Source organism: Wolffia australiana, chromosome 6, assembly GCF_029677425.1.
Source record: "Wolffia australiana isolate 7733 chromosome 6, ASM2967742v1".
NCBI lineage: Eukaryota > Viridiplantae > Streptophyta > Magnoliopsida > Alismatales > Araceae > Wolffia > Wolffia australiana.
Window position 1 is genome coordinate 1468768 of NC_135840.1, and position 25120 is coordinate 1493887.

Genomic DNA, 25120 nt, shown 5'->3' on the forward strand with positions numbered 1-25120 from the left:
CTTCGTCCTATCCCGTCCATCGTCCACATCCCGGACGATCCAGAACTATACAGCCTTAACCCTAAGTAAAATAAATGCTCATTTATATTTTATGTTAATATTTTCTACTTATTTTCTAAAACAGCTAAATTTATAAATTACGGACAGAAAAACAGAACAGTATAAAACGGCTGGTGCATTCATTGGCGAGCTATAGTTAAATTTTTTTGGGGAAACGAGGGATTTCTTCAAACTCGGGGTCTGGCCTGGAGAAATTCGAGGGATGCGAAGATCGTTGTTCTTCATCCGCACCAGCTGATCTCAATCTTTCTGAGCCAATTCGCGCGTCGTCGGCGATCGAATTCGCGTATTTTCACCTGCAGAAGTTTTTCCGGCCATCGCCGTCTCCCCAAGCAGGGGGCGGAGATGGCGTTACAGTCGCCGGCGTTCAAGTACGTCACAGAGGAAGCCCTAAAGGAATGGCGCAGCTCAAACAGCGGCTTCAAGATGAAGGAAGCTGTTCCCGCGCCGAGATTCCTCTTTGAGCTCTGCTGGGCCGCGGTTCGACTTTCTGACCACTGAAAACTGCCGTTGTGGCGTTGTTTTTTGATTATTTTTGTGATTTTTGTCTCAATTTATTTGAAGGTCCGCGGGGATCTGCCACTTCAGAAGTGTAGAGTTGCTCTGGACTCGGCGACCTTTGCCCCTGAATGTTCTAAGGACGACGTATCGTCGCTTTTGGCCGACATTGTCGCTCATATGGGACAGGATGTGAGTTTAATTTCTCTTGAATGATATCGCTGAAGCATGAAAATAAGATTGTTTTCCTGTATATTTGGGCCTCATTTTTTTTGCCTTTTAAGGTTCCACTCTCGAACTTTATCTGCTTTGACCGAATGAATGTACCTGGAATAGTCTTCTAACGTGTAGAACGGGGAAAGGTGGAACTTAAACTTTTCATATTTATCCGTGGAGTGAACATGTTTCTCAAGAAAACTCTATGCACTCATGATGAATCTGTTGGAAATTGGAATGCTCACCTTTCATACACGACCTTATATCCAGAAACGATGTTCTTAGAAACGGGTTTCATATGTGTATCATGTAAATAAAGCGAAAAACCCCATATAAATAGAGCAAAAAACCCAACGAAAGAACTAGAACCCTTTCTATATAACCAGTTTCGGTTGTATCAACCCTGGTTTTCGAGCCTTGCACTTTTTGGGGTACTGAGTTGCCTTTTAACGCTGAAAATGCTTTTTATGCTAACCTTTTGATCGAACCAGGAATTGGTGGAGGTTTTTCAGCTCATTTCTTTCATGAATCATGTGAAAAAATTTACTACGTTATATTTTGTGCTCAAATTGTTGGGAGGAGAGTCATTGCCCTAGACCTGTCTTCCTTATTTGAATCTGCTACTCTACCTTTTTGAATCTTTCATTCTAGAGTTGTCTTGGTTGCTGTCACTGTATTACTCCTAAAATTTTACCGCATGTGTTTCCAAAGAAGAATCGATGTGAGATACTGCAATCACAGAAAAAAACTGAACTTTAGTTTCATGTGACTTGATGACTTCCAAAAATGTGAAAAAGGGCTTTAAAATTATTAACCTGTTGCGAACGAGGAAACCAAGATACGCACATGTAAGTGTACAGTTGTGCCTCTATAAAAGTTCCCATGTCCTTGTATTCCTCTCTGAGGTACTTTAGAGAGACAATGAGGGATAAACCTATTCCGGAGGAATGAAATGTTTTTTAATGGACGAAAATTTTCTCCTCTTTTACCCTTGAAGTCCCTGAAAAGCTTGTCAAAGGGCCTTCTAAAAGTTTTTTTCAAATATTTTAAAAAATTGTGTAAGTAAAAGACCTTCATTACACTTTTTTTTCCATAATCTCTAGAAAAAGCCTGTGTACCAGACGTTGGCATGTGCATATATCAGTAATAATGACCTTGGATACTGTAGATGCTGCTCTCGCAAATTAGTAAATTTGAACGTAACGAGGAAAATAAACGGCTTTTCTGTATCATTATTCAAATCTTGAATTCTTTTTTTTTTTGAAGAAAATTCAAATCTTGAATTCTTATCATCGCACTGGAGACAAATACAATTTTTTAGTGTATTTTTTCGTGATAACCAAATTTTCTTGGCACCTGTGAAACATAGCATGGTAAAATTTGACGAAGCTTTGTTGGTGAGCCAAATATTTGACGGAATCTAAGTGCAATGTTTTTTTTTAAATTCGATCAGAGTTTGATTGGTGCTTTTGAGTCTCGTTTTTTTTTTTGAGCGTGTTTCTGTCTCTTAACTGCTGACGTGGCCTCTAGTTTCAATGGAATAGTCAATGTATCACTACTTGGATATTCTCATTTCATCCATGTTCAGTTTTCCATTTCCTTCTTTCTATGATGTGTGACACACAATACAATCGTGATGAACCTCCAATTTCTTTCTTTTTACTGCTTTTTTTGCTTCATTCTTCTGTACCATTTCAAATATTTTGGGCCATTAAGCTATCGGTCAAGTATTATTACAATCTGTAGTAAAGCAGGAACCCCAAGTTCAAAATATGAGCAAGTTTCTTTTCACAATTCTGTCTTCCGTGGATGCTGAAGAGTACGATGGCGAGGTTCTTCTTGCGATCAAATTGGGGATTCAGGGATGATTGAAGATTCTTCCAGATTCATTTGGTGTCCTGCGCCATCTATTCTTCAAATCTGCCACATCCCCAGATTTTTTTCTTACAGTCGTTGGCTCCTGACAACAAGCCTTTGGATCGAGGACGAAAGCAATCATTCTTCTTTTACACTCCAAGATTTATATACTGAGAGAAGAAGACTGAGTAGTGCAGATGATATCAAAAGGAGGAAGAAAAGGTGTTTATTTCCTTATCCGTGATGCCCCAGAAATACAGTACTTAAATGGGAAGAATATGAATCAGTAGGACACTGTCATGGAGTTGGCAATTCTTGGACAAGGCTTCCCAGAATATCTTAAGGAGGACTGATAATTCAAAGTGATTGAAGGTTTTAACCTTGACTGGTGGAAGACACACTCATCCATTGTTGGCTCGTGGTTTTTATGAATCTGAAATGTATTAGAGTACTTTCTTTGTGACGCCTGTTAAGCGTTTGGGGGATCAAGAGCATCAGATTACTACCAAGGAGATTCATATCACTTAGGGTGAGATGTCAGTCATGAATCATTCATGTGCGCTGAAGTCCATGTGGCATGAGGCTGATTAAGATTCTGACTCAGAGGAGGATATATATACTTTTGAATGTACGGGCAGCTCAGGAGTCAAATATTCATGACAGAAAAAAATCCTGACTTGGATGAAGTTTTTCGCATCCTCTTGGAAGAAAAAAACAGGATTAGTCTGGCTGATCTGCTATAAAGCCTAAAATTGCACCATCAAACTAAGCAACACAACCTCACATCAAATGAAGATCTTTGGTGTTTTATTGTTAAACGGGGGAGTCATGCCCAAGAACATAGCTGGAAATTGCGTGGAAGACCTCCTCAGTAGTAAATTCCAATTCTGAAAATTGATTCCCGCTTAGACATTAACCAGCAAACTTCAGTGGAGAAGAAAATTGAGTTTGAAAAACTTAGAAAATTAATGGAAATGATGAAATCTATGCCGAATTCAATCTCTTTCATACTTCGGCTGGGTGGCAACTTTTCTTGGCACCACTGATATTTCCTATGGTAGCTTGATTTATACATTCTGGTGCCACATATCATATTGCCCTGTACGCTTCTGGATTAGTTTCTTACATGACATGTAATGGTCAACTGAATGGATGAGGCAGGAGAGAATCAAGCTGGATCAAGGGATGAGCAGGTACTTATTCTGACAGGTGTACAAGAAAGAGAAGCTATCAACCAAGAGGCGTTAGAAGAACAACCTATTGAAGGAAGGTCACATCCAAAAGGGTGCATTGAAGGAGATGAATTATATGGGCCTGTTGGCTTACGCATTGCTACATGTCTTTGTACACAGGATCAACAGTCTCCCTTTAGTAATTTTCTCTCCTATGAGAAGCTGTCTAAGTCATATCAGACATGTCTGACAAACTGAATGAAGATTGGGAATCCTTTATTCATTAAGATAGTTCTCGTCCAGACCAGAGTAGAAAAATGCAATGTATGAAGAAATGGAAGCATTAATCAGCAGTCAGAGTTGTTTCTTTCTATCAAAAAAGATAAATCAGGAGTCAGAATTGAGAACTTGATACAAATATGGGTGGTAAGCTGGCAGCCGGCTGTAGATGGTTATATTGCACTAAATGCTAAATACTGTGGTGATGGTGCCCAGGAAAGATACAAAACATGCTTGTTACCAGTTAGTTTACTCATCTGCAGGAATTCATTATTTTGAGAATTTTTCTCTGGTAGAGAAGTTGAATAATGACCAGATTTAAATCTCATTTGCTGCTAGTCTTTAATGGGATGTCAGCTTGATGTCAAGAATTCATTCCTCCCGGGAAAGTAGGTTTGTATGAGTCTTCCCCCAGGCTCTTATTTGCCTCATCAAAGAGAAGATTGGATAAGACATTTTCACTCTGCCATTTATTCCCACCTCAGAGCCCGTTACAGTTATTTTTACTATGGACCTCTCAGGATTATCCTTCAATCAACTGATTTGGAAACTATGCATGAGCAATCTCCTTGCTTAGCTCAGGGGACGGCGTTAAATCTCCTCCTTTTATTTTTGTTTATTGAATTTAGCTTATTACATCGGCAATGCTTATATTTCTCCTCTTAAGTCTATGTTCTTATGAAGTAGTATTCTCCCGATAGTCTTTCTAAGTTTATGTTTCAAAAGTAAGTAAGATTTCTTTCCCCAAGGCTGTCTTCCTTTGGCTCTGAAGAACATGACGGTGTGTTTTTTTAATTCGTTTCATTTATATTCAATAACAACTCTGGAACATGGGCAAATGTGTCTTGGGAAGCTGGAACTTTTAGAATTTATCAAACTGATCTCGGGACTCGTTGAAATTCGATCTACTTTGCAGATAGAAGTCATTTTTTGTTCTATGCGTTGCTAATAGAACTTTTTTCTCTTTTGCAGTATTCAATGCCGGGAGAATACAGAGCTAGATTAGTAAAAACGGTTTGTAATATATTTTCTTTATCCATTTCAAGTATTTTCAATCCTTAAATTTCGATTTCATGGATCGTCATATCGAACGGTTATCGTGTCTTATTTTTTATGTTTTTTCTGGTTCAAGTACTTTTGATGAAAACAAAGAAGGATGAGGGTAAACAGAAAAGTAAGCTTACGAAGATAATTAGATGGTGTGAAGCCAAACATGAGACCAAAATTCTTAACAGCGGGAAAAAGCTAGCCCACAGTTTTTACTCGATAGTTATTTCTATCAGTCATCAAAGAGCTTTGGAATAAGTTGTGCTGAAAAGTGAGCTCATTCACGTCTATAATTTTGAGAGTGTTGCATCAGCGGAAGCTGTCATGCCGAATCCTTCATTACTGAAGCGTGCATGAGCTATTTTGGTGATTTCAATTTTTGATCTGAGGACTCCTCGTAAGGCGATATTGGCTTTACTTTTGCAGTCTAAATGGCTGGTCGAATCTGCTCTGGTTCCATGTAAGCTTATCCAGGAACGGTGTGAGGTGCGTCATACATGTTTTCTTCATGTCAAATTTTTTTGTTATGCATCCTATTTTACCTAAGTTAGAGTTTATTTATTTTAACTAGGAGGAGTTTCTATGGGAGGCTGATTTCTCTAAAATAAAGGCTCAAGACCTGAAGGCCAAGGAGGTATGTCAGAAAAATTCTACTCTTATCATTTCTTTTATTATTTATGGCTTCATGTATTCTGCATTGCGAGTTGGTTGACCAAAAAAAGTAATTTATTGGATTTGTCGGATGACTTCATTTCTCATATTTCAATGTTAATATGACCATTTTTGTTTTACTGCGCCAGGTCAGGGTAAACACGCGACTTCTTTACCAACAAACAAAGTTTAACCTTCTTCGGGAAGAAAGTGAAGGTTATGCAAAGCTGGTGAGTTCAGTCTACATTGTATATTAAATTAAATTTAGACTGATTCATCACATCTTACATCATATATGATGTCATTGGCAATGTATTTTATCATGTGCATGCCCATGTTTTCGGGTATGTTATTTTGCTAATTCAGGGTTTCACCAGTAGATATGGTGCTTTCATCTCAATTTTATTTCTGATATGCGTGACTCAGTAGCATAATTTGCCTGAATGTTGGTTCCAACATCATCCAATTTATATTAAGCATATGGAAAGTAAGCACCATGTCAAATCTGAAAACGACTGATTCCATGTCTTGTAGTTGTTCTAATCACGTTAACTAGATCAGTTGGTCTATAATCAATGCCTTTTAGTTATCGGAGAAGTTTGACGGTTTTTCGTTTTGAATCAACAAAATTTAGGCCGTTTGAAGATGTCTCATCTTGCTGAACTTCTTTCTGGTTTTTGATCTTTCTATACTAAATTAGTTGTTTAATAATTTGATATTCTCATTAAAATAATGTCAAAATTTTATGATAAATATCTTTGAAACGAGAATACTTGTAATTGGAGTGTATTACTTGTCCATTTTCATGACAATAGGTTGATTTTTTTTTAATTTTCTGAACTGACTCGCCGTTGATGTTTTTTGTGGCCATTATTACTCTGTCAACGTGGAGCCAAATTATGCCCCCTTTTTTGGAATAATTTTGAAATGTTATCATCTATCATCTTTCCATTTTATCTTTTTCTTGTCACTAATTCTGTGATTTTTCGTTGCATAGGTTACACTTCTCTGTCATAGAGGGTTTCTAAGGACAGTTAATGCTTCAACGGCAGCAGTAAGCCTGATCAAGGTAAATGATCATTCTCATGTTTATGTCACACTTGAAGAATCTTATATTTCTTGGAATCTAACGTTATCTATTTACAGTCTTTAATTGGGCACTTTGATCTGGATCCCAATCGTGTTTTTGACATAGTAAGCAAATTCGATCACTCCCTATTTTAGTAATGAGCTCATGTTGAATACTGTATTTCAATGGATAAATGCATACACTAAAATAGCAAAAAATTCTTGGTCTATCAGGTGCTCGAGTGTTTTGAGCTTTACCCTGATTGCAACATTTTTTATGAACTTATTCCAATCTTTCCAAAGGTATGGTGACGGGTCACTCAGATACTTGGCAACGAGCTTCTCTTACCTGCCTCATCTTATTTTTTTAATTATGGCATTCATTTTTTCCAGTCACATGCCTCCCAAATTCTTGGATTTAAGTTCCAGTACTATCAACGTATGGACGTAAATAGCCCTGTACCCTTTGGGCTGTACCGACTCACTGGATTGTTGGTCAAAGCAGATCTTATTGAGCTTGACAGCATGTAAGTGCCTTAGTTAATCTGGATTGTGTAAGATTGTGCTTAGCATGTATCGAAATTACTTTATCATTTTTATCCCGTGGGTTTGATTAATTTTCTCGATGATGATCTTCAGAAATGTCAGCGAAGCTATTCCTTAAGGTGCTAATTTTTGTTTCCGTTAATAAAGTGGTCCTGCTTCTGCTTTCTCAAAACACTTCCAATCATGCCGTAGCAGGGAATTCCTCTCGTAACAAATTTCTCAAAATTTTCTAGCTTATTTTTCTCGTAAGTGCCCATTTTTTTTGAAAGATCTCGCACATGCCCAATTGAATACGAGGATTGTGATCAGGGGAAAATCCATGATATCCTTTTTGTCATTAAGTCCCTGTTTATATATTATGATCTTCTACTGTTAATGATGTCGTTTCGAGAAATTTAATGTGTGACAGCCCATCCACAATTTTCCAATGACAAGGATTTTGATGAAAATAATATAGTTGAACCGTGGTGATAGCTGTGAAAAGGACATTGTGTTCAACCGAAAAGTTCCAATGTAAATCTGCTGTTAGCATCAGTTTGCATATTATTCTTAATTATTATCCCTTGAGATCCTTTAAAAAAACCTATCCCGTGAGAATGTAAAATTGGGACCATAAGGATTTAGTCCTAGCTTGGGCCTCCAAAAGGAGGTTTTCCTTAAACATTTATGTGGTCGCATCCTGTTGAACTTTTCGCGGAATTGTTAAGGATGCTCACTATCTCCGATTTTCTTGGGATTCCAGTATCTGTCTTTGATTAAATGTTTAGCTATTAACTTATCTTCGGAATAATTATTTGACCCGGGTCCAGTGTTGATCTCTTCGTACTTCCGCCTCCTCTCCAAATTAGGGTTTCGAATCCAGAAAAGTGCTCCTTCCTTCTATTATTATTTTTGGGGACTTAAATACCCCTCTACACTTCAAATCGAAAGTCTGACAATAAGTATGACGGGAAAAACTGACAGGAAAGTCTGACGTGGACCACTAACAGAAGAGAGTAGAACGTAAGAGGAATGATAGAGAAGAGGGTAGATGGCGATTCTGGCCAACACATTTTTATGCTCAGCTTTTGTAGTGTTCCCGTCTGGATATAGGACCCAAAATTTAAAGATTTTTCAGAGTCTTGTGATCATAGGCCACCTCAAGTTCATGAGATTAGTTACCGTAAACCTTATCAGATTAAATATTTTAATTAATTCAATCTTTTCCCCATAGCCTTCGTTCATCTGTTTGTTTAATTTACCAATATCTTTCGACGTTTGCTATTTCAGATATGTTCATTTGCTTCCTAGGGAGAGTGAAGCCTTCGAGCTTTATGATGCATTTTTGGCCAAGAGAATTGAAATGGTAGGCAATCAAGCACATATCTCCGCTCTCCAAATTCTGAAACTAATGGTTTCTTAATGCACCCTGAACGGTGCCCCTTCGTTTTAACCTAGTATTGGTTCTACTGCTTCTTTGTTCTGGCACGTCACTTCCCTCCTATGGGATGGGTGTTCAGTATTGTTTTTTTGTATCCTAGTATCTTCTATTTGTTGTGATTTGATGCAAACTGTTTACTTTTTTTCTCCGAAGGTGAATAAAATAGGGAAAATAAATCTTGCCGCAACAGGGAAGGATCTTCCCGATGAAGAAAAGTTAGACTTTGCAGTGGATTTCTTTGCGGCCATTGATATGGAGGCGAAAGCAGTGTCAGAGAGGGCTCCTGAAATTGATAGCAACCAAAGCCTAGGCCTGCTTATGGGTTTTCTTTCTGTTGATGACTGGTAAATTATTCTGTTCAACCAAGCTCTGCTAGCATTTCCGCTTCCTCCCGTTATCTCTAACTTTTCTTTGTTTTTTTTTTGTATTTTCAATGCCTTAGCACTATCAGCTGTGCAATACTAATGGAGGGTACAGAAATCGGTTGCAATTTACTGATTCTCTTTACTCAGGAGTATCATACATGTCTGAGATAACAGATCCACCTATAAAAACCAGTATTTCAACTCTCATAATGATTAACGAATTGTTCCTGTTGGCGATCATTTAGATTAACGTCAGCCACACTGCAACCTAGTTAGCTTCATGTTATGTTCGCTTAAAATTTGTAAGATATGACTTAAATATTGTAGCATCATTCTCGGGGTTTTTGAAGATGTATCAAGTTGAGATGTCAAATGTGTGGATTGGCTTTATCCATGATTTCTTTTCTGTCTCTATCTGATCAATATTAGATCATGCTGTTTTTTTCTGGCGACATTCAGGATCCCAATTTTTAAGTAGCGCTTCCTCTCTAAATCTAGCTGACTTGATGGGGTGTTCGTGATTGAAATCTATTTCAAAAGTAAATATTTTTAAAATGTTACGTTTCTCTTTTAAGTTTTTAAAGTTTTTTAATTCAGGTACCACGCAAAAATAATATTCGACTCTCTTTCACCCTTGAATCCCGTTGAGCATATCCAAATCTGCCATGGCTTATTCAGGTACTCATTGTCTTCAGGTTTTACTCTTCTGATTTACTGACTGAAGTCTTAGCTGATTCTTTTTTTCTGCTGTAACTTTTCACTTCACATCTGATTTTTATTATATTTGTTTCGTCAAAAAATGCCGTTCCCATTTGAGATTCCCATTCATTTAAGTAATTTCGGAGTAGGATGTACAGCTGTAAGAGATATACCAATTAGTGGCACACCACGTTTAATGTGAAAGCAAAAGACGAAACAAATGTGAAAGCAATAATAAGTACTACCTGAGTGTAACCCATACTGTTGCAAAGGGCAAAGTTTAAGAACTTGCTTGAGAGAGAAGTAAAATCTCTGGAATATCTCAGCCAATTCAGACTTCTGTTCCGTCAAATAGATCAAATAGATTCTTGGTAGCGGCGATGGAAAAGAAAACATTGATGGCACCAAAAAAAAGACCGAGTTGGGGGACCAGATATCATGAACCAAAAGAAATGGACGTGATGGTTTCGTTTCCAAGGCAGGAAAAGGAACAAGTTTATGGTTGTCAATCTGATGGGTGCTGCATTCAGACAAGGTTCGGCTTGAAGAAGCCTCCACAGGACATTTTGTTGATTCTTAGTTCTTGCAATAAAATTTATTCATCAGAACTGGAAACAAAGGATGACCCAACACTGATGAAGAAGCCCAATCGCCTCTCTTCTTCAGGAATCCAGTGGACACTGTTAGGATTCTCGTGAGCTATGTATTCTTAATTATTTATATGGGTTTATTTGTGATTTATGTTTGATTATCTTTGCCTCTTTAAGGAAACTCGCGTGTAATTTGTAAGTTTTTTGTTCCACTTGCTCACAGTTTGACCAAGAGAGGGACTAATGGAAGAGGGTGACAGCCTGCTTTGTCTCTTTGCCTTGTACCATAGGCTCTGTTCCTCCTGTTCTACCATTCCTTCGTGACTTTCCCGATGGTTTAACAGAGCTGCTACTCCGCAGATGGCTACTCCCATCTCCAGACACTGCAGCTCACCTTGGAGTAAGAATTTCAATCCTTCATGTGCTTGTGTGATAAGATCCAGAAGAAAAAGAAATCGAATAGGACTCTCCTTGTATCGGCGAGAGTCAAAATATATCAGATCGGATCAATTGTCAGATAGATCGAGATAGAGTTCCACCAATGAGGACAATGTAGCATACAACGTAGAAAAAAAGATATCAAACCAGGATCTCTCGATCCCCTTCTGGATGCAGGCTTTTCCTGCTCTCCAGCCATTCCCGTGCTCCTTGACAGGAACCAGACGTTTCGTTGACCCTATTAATCTCCTCAGGCTGACATGGACCTGCCTGTGCAGTTAAGTCTCCTTCGTTTATACTTTCTTGAAAAGAACTTATCATCGTGCAACCCCAGTCCTTTCACCTTGTTACACAAGGTATTTAGTATCAGAAAAGATATTCGGTATTATCTTTAAAAACTTTAGGAGCATGAAACAAAATGACCGTAAGATCATATAATTGCCCTAAAGTGTTGTCGTTTTATATAATTGACCTAAGTTGTTATCATTTTCAACTCCGATATCTACTACTGTTAAATGTTTAATTTCGCAAGGTTGATTTGTAGTAATATTATTGATTCATGAGCCATATAATCAGAAAAACCTGTCTCTGAGAACCGTGGGTTCTCAGAGAACTGACTTTGTTGTAACCCATCATTGAGTCTCTGCGATATAATTCAATATTTTCAGCATATTACTGTTTTAAGTTAGCCTTACCTGCTGAACAATGAGCCACTGATACGGAACTACCTGTCAGAAGCTGAAAAAGAGACATCACACCTAGCTCTCAGGCCGCGTGTGAAGAGATAGCTGGCCAACAATCGACCTAGCTGGCCAATAAAATGGGACCCTGAAACAGAAGTGCTGGCTTTTTCTTGAAGCTGAAGGCAGAGCTCGGGTTGGTTGTCAGGAGATCCTCTTAGAACCACAGATGGACAAGATCGATCCGGCTTGTCCTGGCTACTACCTCCATTTCCTTCTCTCTCCCTGCTGATCTCTTCTCACACCAAACTTCTGTGATGTCTGTCTCTCTGAACTCTTCAACTGTTAGGTATATTCTTGGAACATTGCTAATTTTAAAAATTCTTGAATTGAAGAACCAGGTCTACATCGTTTCCTATTCTTTCAGCAATTGCTGCAATATCTCTCTCAAGGGAATCATATCAGCCGCCAATTTTGTGGAGGCAGAATCTCCAAACATTGCCCCGAGCCCCTGATACAACCTTAAAGCGTGTATCGCGCAGATGTAAGATTGATCTGACAATGCCGATAAAAGTACTTCAATCAAAAGCTGATATTCCACAGTTGAGGAGATTGAAGGTTTCAAAGGGTGAGGAATAGAAATAGGAGGTTCCCTGGGTTAAAAGAGAAGGGCAGGAATGGGAGAGGATGATGAAGGATCACAGAAGGAAGGGCTGCTGCTTGCCAATGGACGCCTTCAACTGCAGAACGAGAGGGAGATAGAATCACGACCAGTTCCAGGGCAGGTAGGAACACAGTAAGGAAGGAAAAACTCACGTTGGGATGCAGCCTTTCAAGGTGTTGAGGGAGGGCTTAAGACGGCCCCAATTGGCTGTGGGCCATTGGGGTCGGTGTGGGCTATACTTAGGGGGCTCCTGAGCCATCTTTCAATAGTTGAAGGCCTATTTCGTTCCGCTTCGTCCATGATGATGCCTACCTGATGAAAGCAAAATGTTGTTCTAAAGTTTAGTGAACCATGAGTGACAAAGGAAAGATAACTTTCTTAAAACTTAATAAACAGACCCAAAACTTGGATCTGGCATAATGTATTGGGGTATTGCCACGTATGGCTGTTTCTGTTCCATGTGGGTATGTAACGAAAAGGCTGTGTGGGTTATGAGCACTACGCGTGAAAAAAGAGTTCAGTCTGAAAGAAGAGTCTGATTCTTTCTAATGCAAGTTTGCATATGTAAATATGCAAATATGACTGCATATGTAAATATGGGCCTGAAGTGATCAGCGGTATGGCAGTGGTCAAGTACATCCAGGGTGCTAGTGAAATAGAAGAACAGAATATGTCAGAAACTGGAATTGCGTCATTTGAACAAAATATTTAATTGCGTTAAGTGAATATTATGTTTTAGACCGCTTTCTATCATGCACGATATGGTTTTGCCACTCAAGGAATTTCCTCCCTAGGTTCTTGATAAATGAAGTTAACACTCTTATGGCAATAGCCGAGCATGTCTCTAATGGTTTTGATGGTTTTGTTACAATTTTTTAACTTCATGCATAAAAGAGGTTTTCTTTTCATTATGTTGTGCGGTGAACATGTTTATATAAAAATTTGTACTACGTGCAGAATAATTGAGGGCACCATCTCACCAACTTATTCTTCCCTTCGCCAAGTACGCATAGAAAATTGTGATACGTTATCTTTTGGCTCCTCCGACACCTTGGAGTCGTCCGTTTTATCTTCACAGTCGAGCTCCTTTGTGGACCTTCCAAGGGAACTTTTCCAAATGCTTACCACTGCTGGCCCTTATCTCTACCGTGATTCTCTACTATTGCAAAAGGTAAATTCAGTATAAACCCCAATGTCTTTGGCTGTAATTTGCCATTGGATTGATTAATATGTCGTGGATCATTTTTTCACCCTTTATTTTCTTCACTTGAACACTGATTCTTATGACTTCCGTTGAATAACATCTTGTTACGGTTCTGACGAGATCCGTGGTAAATCGGATCAAAATTCCCCTCCAAGAATTTACCGAAAATAGAACGTCTACCACTAATTGTCTTCCTCTACAGAGATACTTGTTAAAAACGGACGGACTTCTGAAATCAATCAGAGGAGAGAGAATCTAAGTGGTTTCCTCTCGTAGAGTGCTGAGATCGAGCTGGATCAGCTCTCTGCTGTCTCAAGAGCTGGGGGATTTCCAAACTCCCGCCCGCAGCAGCTACTCTAATCTTGAAAGAATGCTGATTGACCATCCCACGAATTTTATTTATGAGACGACTCCTGCCTGTCTTTATTTTAAAGTCAAATGTGCTAGGCAGGGGGTACGTGTGTGATGATGACAACATCTCTTGAGATTGTGATAGGTTCCTTGAGGTTGCTCATCACATCTCCATGCAATCATCTTGCTCACATAGCTATTGGTTTTGAATTTTACAGGTTTGTAGAGTTTTAAAGGCATATTTTGTCTCTGCGCGCGACCTTGTACATACTTCTAAAAATGAAGAGGATAAGATGGCTCCTGTCCGTCTGAGAGAAGCACGTCAGAGGGTTGAGGAGGCTCTGGGATCTTGTTTACTACCTTCTTTGCAGCTGATACCAGCGAATCCTGCTGTCGGCCAAGAGATATGGGAAGTGCTATGTCTTCTTCCATACGAGGTCAGCATCTTGGTAATTATTTTATTTTTGTTGAGATATTTGTAGCAATTGTTTTTTACGCCTTTTTCTTCTATGGTGTAGATTCGATATCGTTTGTATGGTGAATGGGAAAAAGAAGACGAACAGTTCCCCATGCTGCTGGCTGCAAGGAACACTGCAAAGGTCTTTCATCATTGGAGTGCTTTATTTGTTTTGATTGCCGGAGGACCAAATTTCATTTAATTTTTATATATAATTTCAGTTAGAAGTTAGAAGAATCTTGAAGCGGCTTGCCAAAGAGAACTTGAAGCAGCATGGTCGCACCGTAGCAAAATTAGCTCATGGTAACCCAGTGACTGTCATTCGCACCATAGTTCATCAGGTGGGACTTACCCATCCAATCCAAATCCTCACCATTGTTTCGTGTGTAATTGTGATTGACGTTCCAATTTCTTTTCCAGATCGAGGCTTATAAGGATATGATAACTCCTGTTGTAGATGCTTTCAAGTATTTGACTCAGGTTTGGTTTAGTCTTATTTCCTGTTATTTGGAATTCTACTTTTTGTAAAACAGTTGTCGTAGCAAGTAGGGTAATGAATGTATCCCTTTTCTCTCTTCTACGACTTCATCCAGGAGAAAGTTATGATCCTATCCAGGATAAATATCTTTTGGGGGTAATTTATGGCCATGGTTAAATTGAGAAAAAATGATGCTTGGCACTCCAAAAACTCTGATGGAGGAGATTCAGTGTACTAAGGATGTGTACGTGTTGAGACCCTCGACTAATACTCGCAATGCAAACTCCAATTCTGTTCCAACCAAGTTCGAAACCCAGAACAGGAGGGAAAAATCCGGAGGGAAATAGAGGGAAACGAGAAAGGAACGGAGTAGGAGCTCGGCCGCTCCCCTTGGCGCCCGGAGCTTCGGTTTCTTGGTCGACGGTCGCTGAAGAAAGCAAGGAAGGACAGGAGTTAGGGTCAGGAAAGGGCGAGAGGGATGGAAGAGGACTCACGATAGGTTTTTTCATAGCCCTCCCAGCTCCTCTCGCCTCCTTTCTTATGACTCGCGGTACATCCACGAGTCAGGGCGCCTGTTGGTCGGGACCCGAAACGACCCCGGTGGAGTCGAAATGCCAGGGGGCCGTTTCAACTTCCGTCTCTGGTAAACCCTTAGCGGGGTCTTAACAGTACGCATGGTTTTTGATTTTTTTAGTTATGGTTAATCTGATGTTATGTTGAGTCTTCAATCCCTCTTTTGTTATATTATTTTTCTTCCTTGTAAAATTTAGCGGTATCATAAAGCAATTGTTAAGATGCCTTTTAGGTAAGATGATGATCGGCTTTATGACTGATTCTTTCTTCTCTTTTCTTCAGCTCGAGTATGATATACTGGAATATGTTGTCATTGAGCGATTGTCTCAGGGAGGGCGTGATAAACTGAAAGAGGATGGCCTTAATTTGTCAGATTGGCTTCAATCGCTTGCATTATTTTGGGGACATCTGTAAGTTGTCTCGATTACTTTCTTCGTCATCCTTTACGTAAATCCTTTTTTTGGCCTTTACAGTAACTCTGAGTGGGACATGTGAAGGGTCAATTAGGAGTAAGCCACTAATGGGCCCAGAATAATAAAAGACAACATAAGTTACCTGGCATGGGCCTAGTCACTAATGGACCAGTACAAGTTACAAGGAAAATAGATAATAAAACAACACAGGGAAGGATGAATGTGTTCAATATCAAAACAGGTTATGCAGTTGCGGATATCATGTCTGGTATTGAGTATTGTTAGGGATACTGGTATCGTTATTGGTATAAGATATCGATAACATATTCTGTTATATGTATCAGATAAACCTCTAGGTTTTATCCCATATGAATTTGTTTTTGAAAGTTCCGCATTTATAACAAACATTTATGTTAATGAAACTGAAAGTGGGCTCTCAATGGATGGTCTGCAGGATCCAGGGTCTCCCATGGGAGATCCCCGGCACATCAGGAAAGGTTAACGGCTTAATATCAGTCTATAATATTACATATTCTCAGATTAGTTGACTGCTGACTAATGGAGTGGTCCCCCTCCCACTTGAAAACCACTTGAGCTTTACTGAAGCACATATTTTGAAGTTATACATTCATAAAATTACATTGTTGTACTTACAGATGTTGATGACTGATATTCGATATCCACAACAGTATCCGGCATCCGCATTCTTACTGATAGGGGATGCCAGTATCAGTATTGGTATCTGATATCTTATACCGATACCTGTCTTACCGATATAGATTTTCTGTAACAGGAAATTACCAAATCAGATTAACATAAATAACAAATGTGAGCTAACTTGATAAAATTTTTTATTAACAAACCAAATGAGAGTGAAGGAATAAAACCTTGAAAATCAGTAGGATATTCATTTACATTCATGTTCTATCCCTGAAATGGGTCGATAAACTGTTAATAATTCACATAAAATTCCCTTTTAAATTAGAGATTGACATTTAGCCTCGCAGTCTGAAATCAATGTGCGTTCATTCTTGCTCTCTTAATCAATTATGGTTGCATTATCGGATGCTAATATGTTTTTCTTTAGTGAAAGCTAGTTTCTGGGTCTCTAGATTACTTTCTAGAGTTTCTGTTAACTTTCAGCCTGGAATTACCTCTGAATGGAAATCAGAAAAAGTTGTCGGTTCCTGGGTGTTAGGTTCAAATGCTCAGTAGCCCTGCGTCAGCTGAGCCCATGAATTGTCCCTTAATTAGGCTGCCCACTTTAGTTAGCATATTGTTCCCTCCAACAATCATATGTTACCTGTCAAAAGAACGATTATTTTTTGGTCATCGTGTCTTGGTTTCCCAAAATCTATTTGTTTTCTTCCTGAGTCATTATGAAATTATACTAGCATAGTCTGTTGCTCATCTGAATTGGTCAAAATGATAACTCTTCATGGAACTGGTTATTTGTCCCTAAGCATGGTGTGTAGATAAGGTTTGGGTATCTTTTTCAACGTCAGCATCAAGGTCTAGTTGGTAAATGGTCAACCAGCATAGTTGACAATGAAGACCATGTTGGCAGAAAAGTTGTAAGGTTGACGATAATGATGCTGTTGATGACATCATAGGGAAACTATCAACCGAAGTCAACATTGTCTTCACTGGTCTACGTCGTTGAGATGTGCTGAGCCTTTGTAGGACGCGCTAATCCTGATTCAATAGATTGCGGTTTGGCATGCCTAGTAACGAATGAGGATTGCATGAGTTACTTCAGAGGTATTCACAAATATGTTTTTGTTTTCAGTTGTAAGAAGTACCCATCCATGGAACTACGGGGTCTTCTAGACTATCTCATTAATCAGTTAAAAAAGGGTAGTGGAGTCGAGTTGGTGGTTTTACAGGTACATCAAATCCTTCTCGCGGAATTCAAATGGTTATTCGCATATTGATTTGGAGATGTTTGCAGGAGCTTGTGCAACAAATGGCAAATGTACTGTACACTGAAAATATGACCGAGGACCAGTTGGATGCATTGGCAGGTGGTGACACATTGCGTTCACAGTCTACCATCTTTGGCATGACAAAAGCTAATAAGGTGTGTTCGATCTCACTAATCATAATCTACTTTTTGTTTCCTCTGGCCTTGATTATAATGTGCCTATGTGACCTATATTTCAATATTCTTTGGTTCTGATAGTTTCTGATTCTCGGCAATATGTGCTATTGGTTGGAGTTTAGATCTTATATTCCTTAGACATATGTCCAAACTTATAGGGTAAGTTACTCGCCAAATAGAAGAAAAAAGAAATTAGGTTTCAAGTTTTGGGTAGGCATAAGAGGTGTGAAATAAAGGTAGGTCCGTGGGGGGAGAACCTCCACTTTCCTAAAATACTATTTTGACAGAAGAATATTTCAAAAAAAAATAAATTTTGACAGAAGAAACACAATTCATTCCTTAAATAGGATATGGATCACTATAACGTTTTTTTTCTGAATAAAAGAGGGAAGATCACCCGAGGTCGGTGATCAAGCTGAAGGGTTGCTTAATATTACATTAAACAACCTCATAAAACCCTTAATGCCAATGGCCTGATCTGCCTCTTCTCCAGCTGGCAGCGAGCTTAGCAGAAGCTAGGGTTTCGGGCAAGAGAGTTTCAAGGAAGACAAAAACCACATACTTTCTTCTTAGTTCTTCCAATACTTATCCATACTTAGGGGTTTATTAGTGGGTCTGAATATTATTGGGCCTTTTGGACTACGACAAAATAGAAGGGGCAAATAAGGAAAAAAGAAATACAAAGATAAACAGGAAATATGGAGAAATGAAACGGGAGACACTTCTGACTGACGTGAAGCAAGGTTCTCAGGTTATCTGACAGGCTTCTGTAAAGCTGGTAAATGAATAATGTCATCAACACCTGTGGTCTTGCAATTTTTTGGCGTCATTCAACATTAGTAGTGGCATCGGCTTGTCCTCTGAGCATAAAAATTTAGTTAACTTACCCTCCTGATTTTTTTGTCTTGGGAACCTTATGTCAAATCCCTCATCTGATTTGCGTTTTACTTTTTCCAGGCGTTGTCCAAGTCAACAAATAGGCTGAGAGACTCACTATTGCCCAAGGATGAACCCAATCTTGCTGTTTCCCTTTTGCTGCTCATGGCACAACACCGTTCAATGTGAGGCATATTATGCGCCACCGATTCCGTCTTTTCTCTGATTAATCAATAATGTAGGAGTATTTTCATACTTTCAGGGTAGTCATAAATGCAGATGCACCGTATATTAAGGTGGTCAGTGAACAGTTCGACAGGTGTCATGGGATGCTTCTCCAGTTCGTGGACTTTCTCTCTGGTGCTATAAGTCCCAGCGGTTTTGCTCAGATGATACCTTCTCTCAGTGATCTTGTACACCAATATCATCTCGATCCAGAGGTGCTCTTACTTCTCCCTCAATTACAGTTTATTCTTCTTCCAGAATACCCTGATCGAACTCCTGCAGAACTATGCTGCTTCAATGTGATAAAGCTTTTATTTTTGTTATAAGTCTCCTCATCCCAACGCCTCAGATTTCTGCCGACGATCTAAGTTTCTGCTCTTATCTATCTTTGAAGTTGGTGGATTTAAGGTAGTCTAGGATGACGACGAGGTATTGGTCTACGTCGGGCATCAACTTTGTAAAATTATAGTGAATAAATCGTCAGCTATCATCCAGCATAATTGATGACGTTGATTGAAATTTTCTTTTATCATGGACGGTTGATGGTGGGGAAGATGGCAAGCGTAGATGTGATGACGTCATCGGCAAACCATCAGCTAGACCCTATATTGTTTTGACCATATATATCAATTCATTTTAGAAAATATCCAAATGTTTAAGATTTTTGGTGCAGGTTGCGTTTTTGATATATCGCCCTATCATGAGGCTTTTCAAGAGCGTGAAAAGACCAGAGATTTGCTGGCCCCTTAGCATTTCCTCCGATCATGAAAGTCAAACTTCTGAGACAGATCCAGAACTTTGCGGTTCTGATGTCATCATGGACTTATCTGCATCCAAGACAGTCGTCAAGTAAGGTTCATTCACTACTTTTTTGGATAATTTAATTTTTGAATCTGTTAACTTTAACCGTTAGAATTTAGCAGATGGGTTGATATTCTTGGCACAGCCAGATCAATGTTGCCTTCGAGAGCTTGGAATAGCCTTTCCCCTGATCTCTACACTACTTTCTGGGGCCTCACACTCTACGACCTTCATGTTCCGACCAATCGTTACCAGTCAGAGATTGTTAAACAACACAATAACCTTAAAGCTCTTGAAGAGCTGACCGACAATTCAAGTTCAGCTATCACCAAACGCAAGAAGGACAAAGAGAAAACCCAGGAATTGCTTGACAAGTTGACCCTCGAACTCCAGAAGCATGAGGATCACGTTGCATCCGTTCGTCAGCGGCTGGCTAGAGAGAAGGACACATGGTTGAGTTCTTGCCTTGATACGCTGAAGATCAATATGGAGTTTCTTCAGCGTTGTGTGTTCCCACGCTGCACTTTCAGCATGCTTGATGCCCAATACTGCGCTGTTTTCGTGCATACCCTCCATTCCTTGGGGACACCCTACTTCAATACTGTTAACCACATTGACGTTCTAATATGCAAGACCTTGCAGCCAATGATATGCTGCTGTACAGAGTACGAAGCTGGTAGACTGGGCAGGTTTATGTATGAAACCTTGAAGATGGCATATCGTTGGAAGGTTTTGCATATGCACTAACCATGTCATGATCTAGAATATGCTCATTTTCGATGTTCATTCATTTCATCTGTTAATTTCAGAATGACGAATCTGTTTATGAGCGGGAGTGTGGTAACATGCCAGGCTTTGCTGTTTATTATCGATTCCCAAACAGCCAACGAGTTACCTTTAGTCAGTTTGTTAGAGTAAGTTCTTTCTTATTTTCTGAAGTCTATCAAATTTTCTTTCCTTTCCTTGAAATTAGCTTCTTTGATGTGGAGTATGCTAATCGAATTATCTTGATGGTTCGATTTTGTTTTCTTTGTGCTTGCCCATTCTCTCTTCGACATTAATGAGCGACAATTTGATGTGTATATTCCAGGTGCATTGTAAATGGAACACAAGAATTACACGATTACTCATACAATGCCTTGAGTCTTCTGAATACATGGAAATCAGGAATGCCCTCATCTTGCTGACAAAAATCTCAAGTGTTTTTCCCATTACTCGAAAGAGCGGGGTCAATCTCGAGAAACGGGTACAAGAGCATCTCCATCTGTTTCTTCATCCTCTTTCTTTTGTGTTTCTCTAAGCTCGCAAGTCTCTTAATCCTGCAGGTTTCAAAAATCAAAGCCGATGAGCGAGAGGATTTAAAAGTTTTGGCCACCGGCGTTGCTGCAGCTCTTGCTGCACGTAAGGTGAGGAATCAGATTGTGTTATATCATCTGATTGCGATTGAGTAATTTGAAAATGTGCAGAGTGCATGGGTTTCCGAGGACGACTTTGGGATGGGCCAGATTGATCTAAAACCGGCTCCGCAGTACCCTAAGGTGACACTCAAAGTCAAATTCAGGTTCGAGAAACTGTTTTTTACAATCATCTGATAGCTAAAGTTTCCTGGAACTTAACTTCAGGAGTTATCTGGCATGGTGAAAGAGGCAGCAACAAGAACAAAACCTAGTGAAGTGACATCTGAGAGACTGGAAGCTGCCGGAAATTTGAAACCTGAGATGTCTTTGCAGAAGGTAAAGCCTCGTCCTACCTGAAGATCACATCTAACTTTGATGATAAAATCTCTTGATATGACATGCAAGGAGTCCACTTACTTCGCAGACAACTGGGGATGACTCATCTAAGTTACCTGGGGAGGAGAGCCTCACAAAATTATCTTCTGTGAAACTTCCTTCCGAAGTAGAGGTACAAAGTGTCTGTCAGATCTTTCCAAATATTCTTTTCTAAAACTATTAACCCTCAACGTCTCTTTTCAATCCATCCCAAGTAGGCTTCGGCACCAGTCATCCTCATCGTTGCTGTTTTTGTCAACCCTTAACTCTAAAAATGACGGTTTCCAGGGTGGTTGACGATGATGTTGACATTAATGGGGTGCCAGACACTGATATTGATGGTTGAATTTGACGCTTTTAATGGTTGAATTTGACATCATCTATTCCCCTTTACTGTTAGTGGTGGTTTTGTGGGTGGTTGACTCTGACGTTGACGATTGGTGACAGTGTCAATGTCAACAGGATACCCAAATAGACAATGGTTGGTGTCAACCACCGCACTCTCTCTGATGATGAATTTTGTGTTTTCAATTTAATTTTGGATTAACATTGATATTGATGTCGCCCTTGAAGATGGCATGGACTAATCGTCAAATAGCTGTCAACACCCCATGTCCAAGTCGTTGGGACAATGTGCCCATCTGCCTAAACCTTAACAAGATTAATGTTCATTTCCGGCATCTGTCTCTGAATCTGCTCCTTCAATTGCACACACGATGTTTCACTCATTTTTATTCATTTCTGAGTTATTTTTCTTGAACCTGCAGCCTCGTTCCAACACAAAACGATCTACCCAGGCTACCCCTCAAAAACAGTCAAGGCTGGAACCGAAGGAGGAGAGCAGCAGACCTGAGAAACCAGTCTCCAGAGGCACTGCGCAGCTCCCTTCCACTGTCTCTATCCCTGCTGCACCAGAAAAGCTTGAAGAAAAACCACCCGCGACTGCCCCCTCCCCGTCTACAATCAATGGTGGTGTCACCAAGGTCCCTGCAAAACCTCCTGGTGGTGCTGAAAATGAGCCAGATGGGGCCGAGAAGCCGAGACAAGCATCCTCCCGGCACGAAGAGCAAGAAAGAAAGCGTCGTAAGTCGGACTCTGAGCCAAGAGAGATTGAGGCCGCAGAAGCCCGCCCGGGTGAGAAAGAGAAGCTCTCAGAGACTTCCCAGAACGAGGACAGAAGCCACGAAAAGACGAAGGACAAGGACCTACGGGAGAGGTCAATGGAGAGAACGCAGGAGAGAGGAGCCGAAAGGGGGAGTAACAAAGGTCGGCACTTGGATTCACTGCTGCTCAACGAGTCCTATTCTGACGATTTGTTCTGCTAGGTTTGCCGCCTCCACCGCCGTTGCCTCCGAGCTTCGTGCCGCACTCATTTAGTGGTAGCCGGAGAGAGGAGGAGGTCGATCGGAGGTCCACGGCCACCCGGCACGGCCAGAGGCTATCTCCCAAGCATGCGGAGGAGAAAGAACGCCGGCGTTCCGAGGAGGGCTTATCGGCTTCTTATGATGACGCAAAACGTAGGAGAGAAGAGGATCTCCGTGATAGAAAGCGCGATGAGCGAGATTCTCTGCAAATGAAGGTACTTCTTTCACATCTCTCTTTTCAAGGAAAAAAACCCTGATCTCTTTTCTTGTTGTACTGGAATTTAGAAAGAATTCTTGTCGTATCTGTGTTAGGCGATTAAAAATCATCCCATCGTTTAATTTTGCTAATTATGAATGGAATCAGCGGATTTCTCATTGGCTTGCACATTATCCCTTTTATTGTTGGTTTTTTCCTGAATTGTTTATCAGATTTAATACGTGAACGTTCATTGCCTCCCTCCCAATTTTCCCTTGTTTTTTTTACTGATCTTGTTTGCAAACCTCTGACCCTCTCGCCTTATTTTTAAGTGATGCAACCAAAAAGCATCCCCTTCAAATGATTTCTCACAGCCATGCAGATTTTGTTGATCACTCCGAACTCTATCATCAGAACCATCTCTTATTTTGTTGCTTATTCTGCAATCTATAATCAATATCATACCCTTTTTTCTTGATTATTTCAAGATGTCCTTATCAAATAAACCTTATTTTGTTAATGATTTCCAAATCTATCATTAGAGTCGCATGTGAACTTCCAAAATTTCTAATGTGCCAAAATTTTGACTGGGTAAAATGATAAAATATGCAGGTGGAGGAGAGAGAAAGAGAGAAAGGGGGGACCTCAAAGGATGATGCAGAGGTTAGTTTGGCGACAAAAAGAAGGAAACTCAAACGAGATCATCTCTCTTCATTAGAGGTTGGAGAGTACGCTCCGGCAGGGCCGCCGCCTCCGCCTCTGTCGCAGCGGTTTGAGGGGAGAGAAAGTGGAGAGAGAAAGGGCGCCATGGCTCTGCGCGCTGCATACGTGGAAGAACAACCACCCCCGAGGATGCATCCCAAAGAAGCAGCCAGCAAGATCACTCGGAGGGAAACTGAACAGTATCCTTATTTTTCGATTCCATGGTTCCTAGTTTTTATTATTACTTTTAACTCCATACTTTAATGTTTTCTGTTCATCTTTTTGCCTAAGTTCATATGATTATTTATTCTTGAATTGACGGTCTCCATTACTTATTCTTGAACCTAGGAATTTACAATACAGTTCTTTCTTGCAAAAAATGAATCATGTTCTGTAGCAAGTGACTGTATTTGCTAGTTCCTCGTAGAAAATTATTGAAGCTAGAAATTGTTCTGCAGTTTTGTTTATCGTTTATTAAGATATTTTTAGTCGTGAATAACCAATAATAAAATTTTATCGTTTACAAAATTTTATTGAAGCAAGATTTTATTTATCGTTTATTAAGATGTTCTGCGGTTTTATTTATCGTTTACAAAATTTTATTGAAGCAATAAAATTTTGTGCGGTTTTATTTGTCACTTAGTCAGACATTTTCTGTTGTGGAAAATCAGTATTATTATCTCTCGATTGTTATGGTAATAGTAATGTAGTTTATTTGTTAATTTTTATCTCTTAACAATATAAAAAATTTATTGCGAGTAACTAGTCACGTTATTTATTGATTTTACTTAGAATTGAATCCTTAACCTTGCGAGTTCAGGGCATATGACAGGGAATGGGAGGATGAGAAGCGGCAGAGAGCGGAGGTGAAAAGAAAGCACAGGAAGTAGTTTGAGCATCTTAAAAGATTTGATATTTTTGATGTTCCTCGTCAACCGAGGAAGCTATTTATTCATGTAAATCTTTGTTTTTCATGGCGGAATTTCCTTTTCTTAAGCTTAAAAGATCTGTAGATAATCAAATTGATGGTTCCTTAGTTGATTTGGACGCGGGAATTTTTAACTTTTTTTTTAAAAGCTAAAAAGATCCTTAAACTGGCTGTGTTCTTCCCTGGATCAATATACAATTGATAGGACACCCTAACTTATGGAAAAGTTGATTGGGTAATGATAATTCAATTATTTTTGACATATTGTTGAATGAGGTTGAATTGTTCATAGTCTTCTGGGGCTACGTTCATGAAAATTAAAATCTCGATCAACAAAATAATTCCCACATCATAAGTTTGTACATTAGACAGTGAATAATAATCCCTGAGACCAATATCAAGCGCTATTTAAAAAGTCAAAAGAATTCA

The 25120-nt window shown here is 39.5% G+C and overlaps 1 protein-coding gene across 1 annotated transcript; it reads left to right on the plus strand.

Annotated features, from left to right (window-relative positions):
- The first annotated feature begins 191 nt into the window (after positions 1–191).
- On the plus strand, positions 192–24825 carry THO2. The gene is made up of 35 exons (XM_078577612.1): positions 192–540; positions 625–750; positions 5055–5096; positions 5556–5615; positions 5701–5763; positions 5930–6010; positions 6778–6849; positions 6927–6974; positions 7083–7151; positions 7242–7375; positions 8664–8739; positions 8968–9158; positions 9777–9857; positions 13208–13421; positions 14024–14242; positions 14324–14404; positions 14484–14603; positions 14683–14742; positions 15596–15723; positions 17516–17612; positions 17678–17806; positions 18785–18888; positions 18966–19143; positions 19602–19777; positions 19852–20458; positions 20539–20643; positions 20820–20975; positions 21055–21135; positions 21196–21267; positions 21352–21462; positions 21551–21634; positions 22269–22767; positions 22827–23080; positions 23674–23963; positions 24584–24825. Exons 1-35 carry the CDS (start codon positions 406–408, stop codon positions 24651–24653), a joined length of 5013 nt encoding a protein of 1670 aa, XP_078433738.1. The 5' UTR covers positions 192–405; the 3' UTR covers positions 24654–24825.
- The last annotated feature ends 295 nt before the right edge of the window (positions 24826–25120 follow it).

What these genes read in the sequence shown, in the direction of transcription:
- THO2 (XM_078577612.1), top strand. Translation starts at nt 406, where the DNA reads ATGGCGTTACAGTCGCCGGCGTTCAAGTACGTCACAGAGGAAGCCCTA. An exon ending in CCAATCGTGTTTTTGACATA is followed by an intron (nt 6,975 to 7,082) that starts GTAAGCAAATTC and finishes TTGGTCTATCAG; the next exon opens with GTGCTCGAGTGTTTTGAGCT. An exon ending in TGGCCAAGAGAATTGAAATG is followed by an intron (nt 8,740 to 8,967) that starts GTAGGCAATCAA and finishes TTTTCTCCGAAG; the next exon opens with GTGAATAAAATAGGGAAAAT.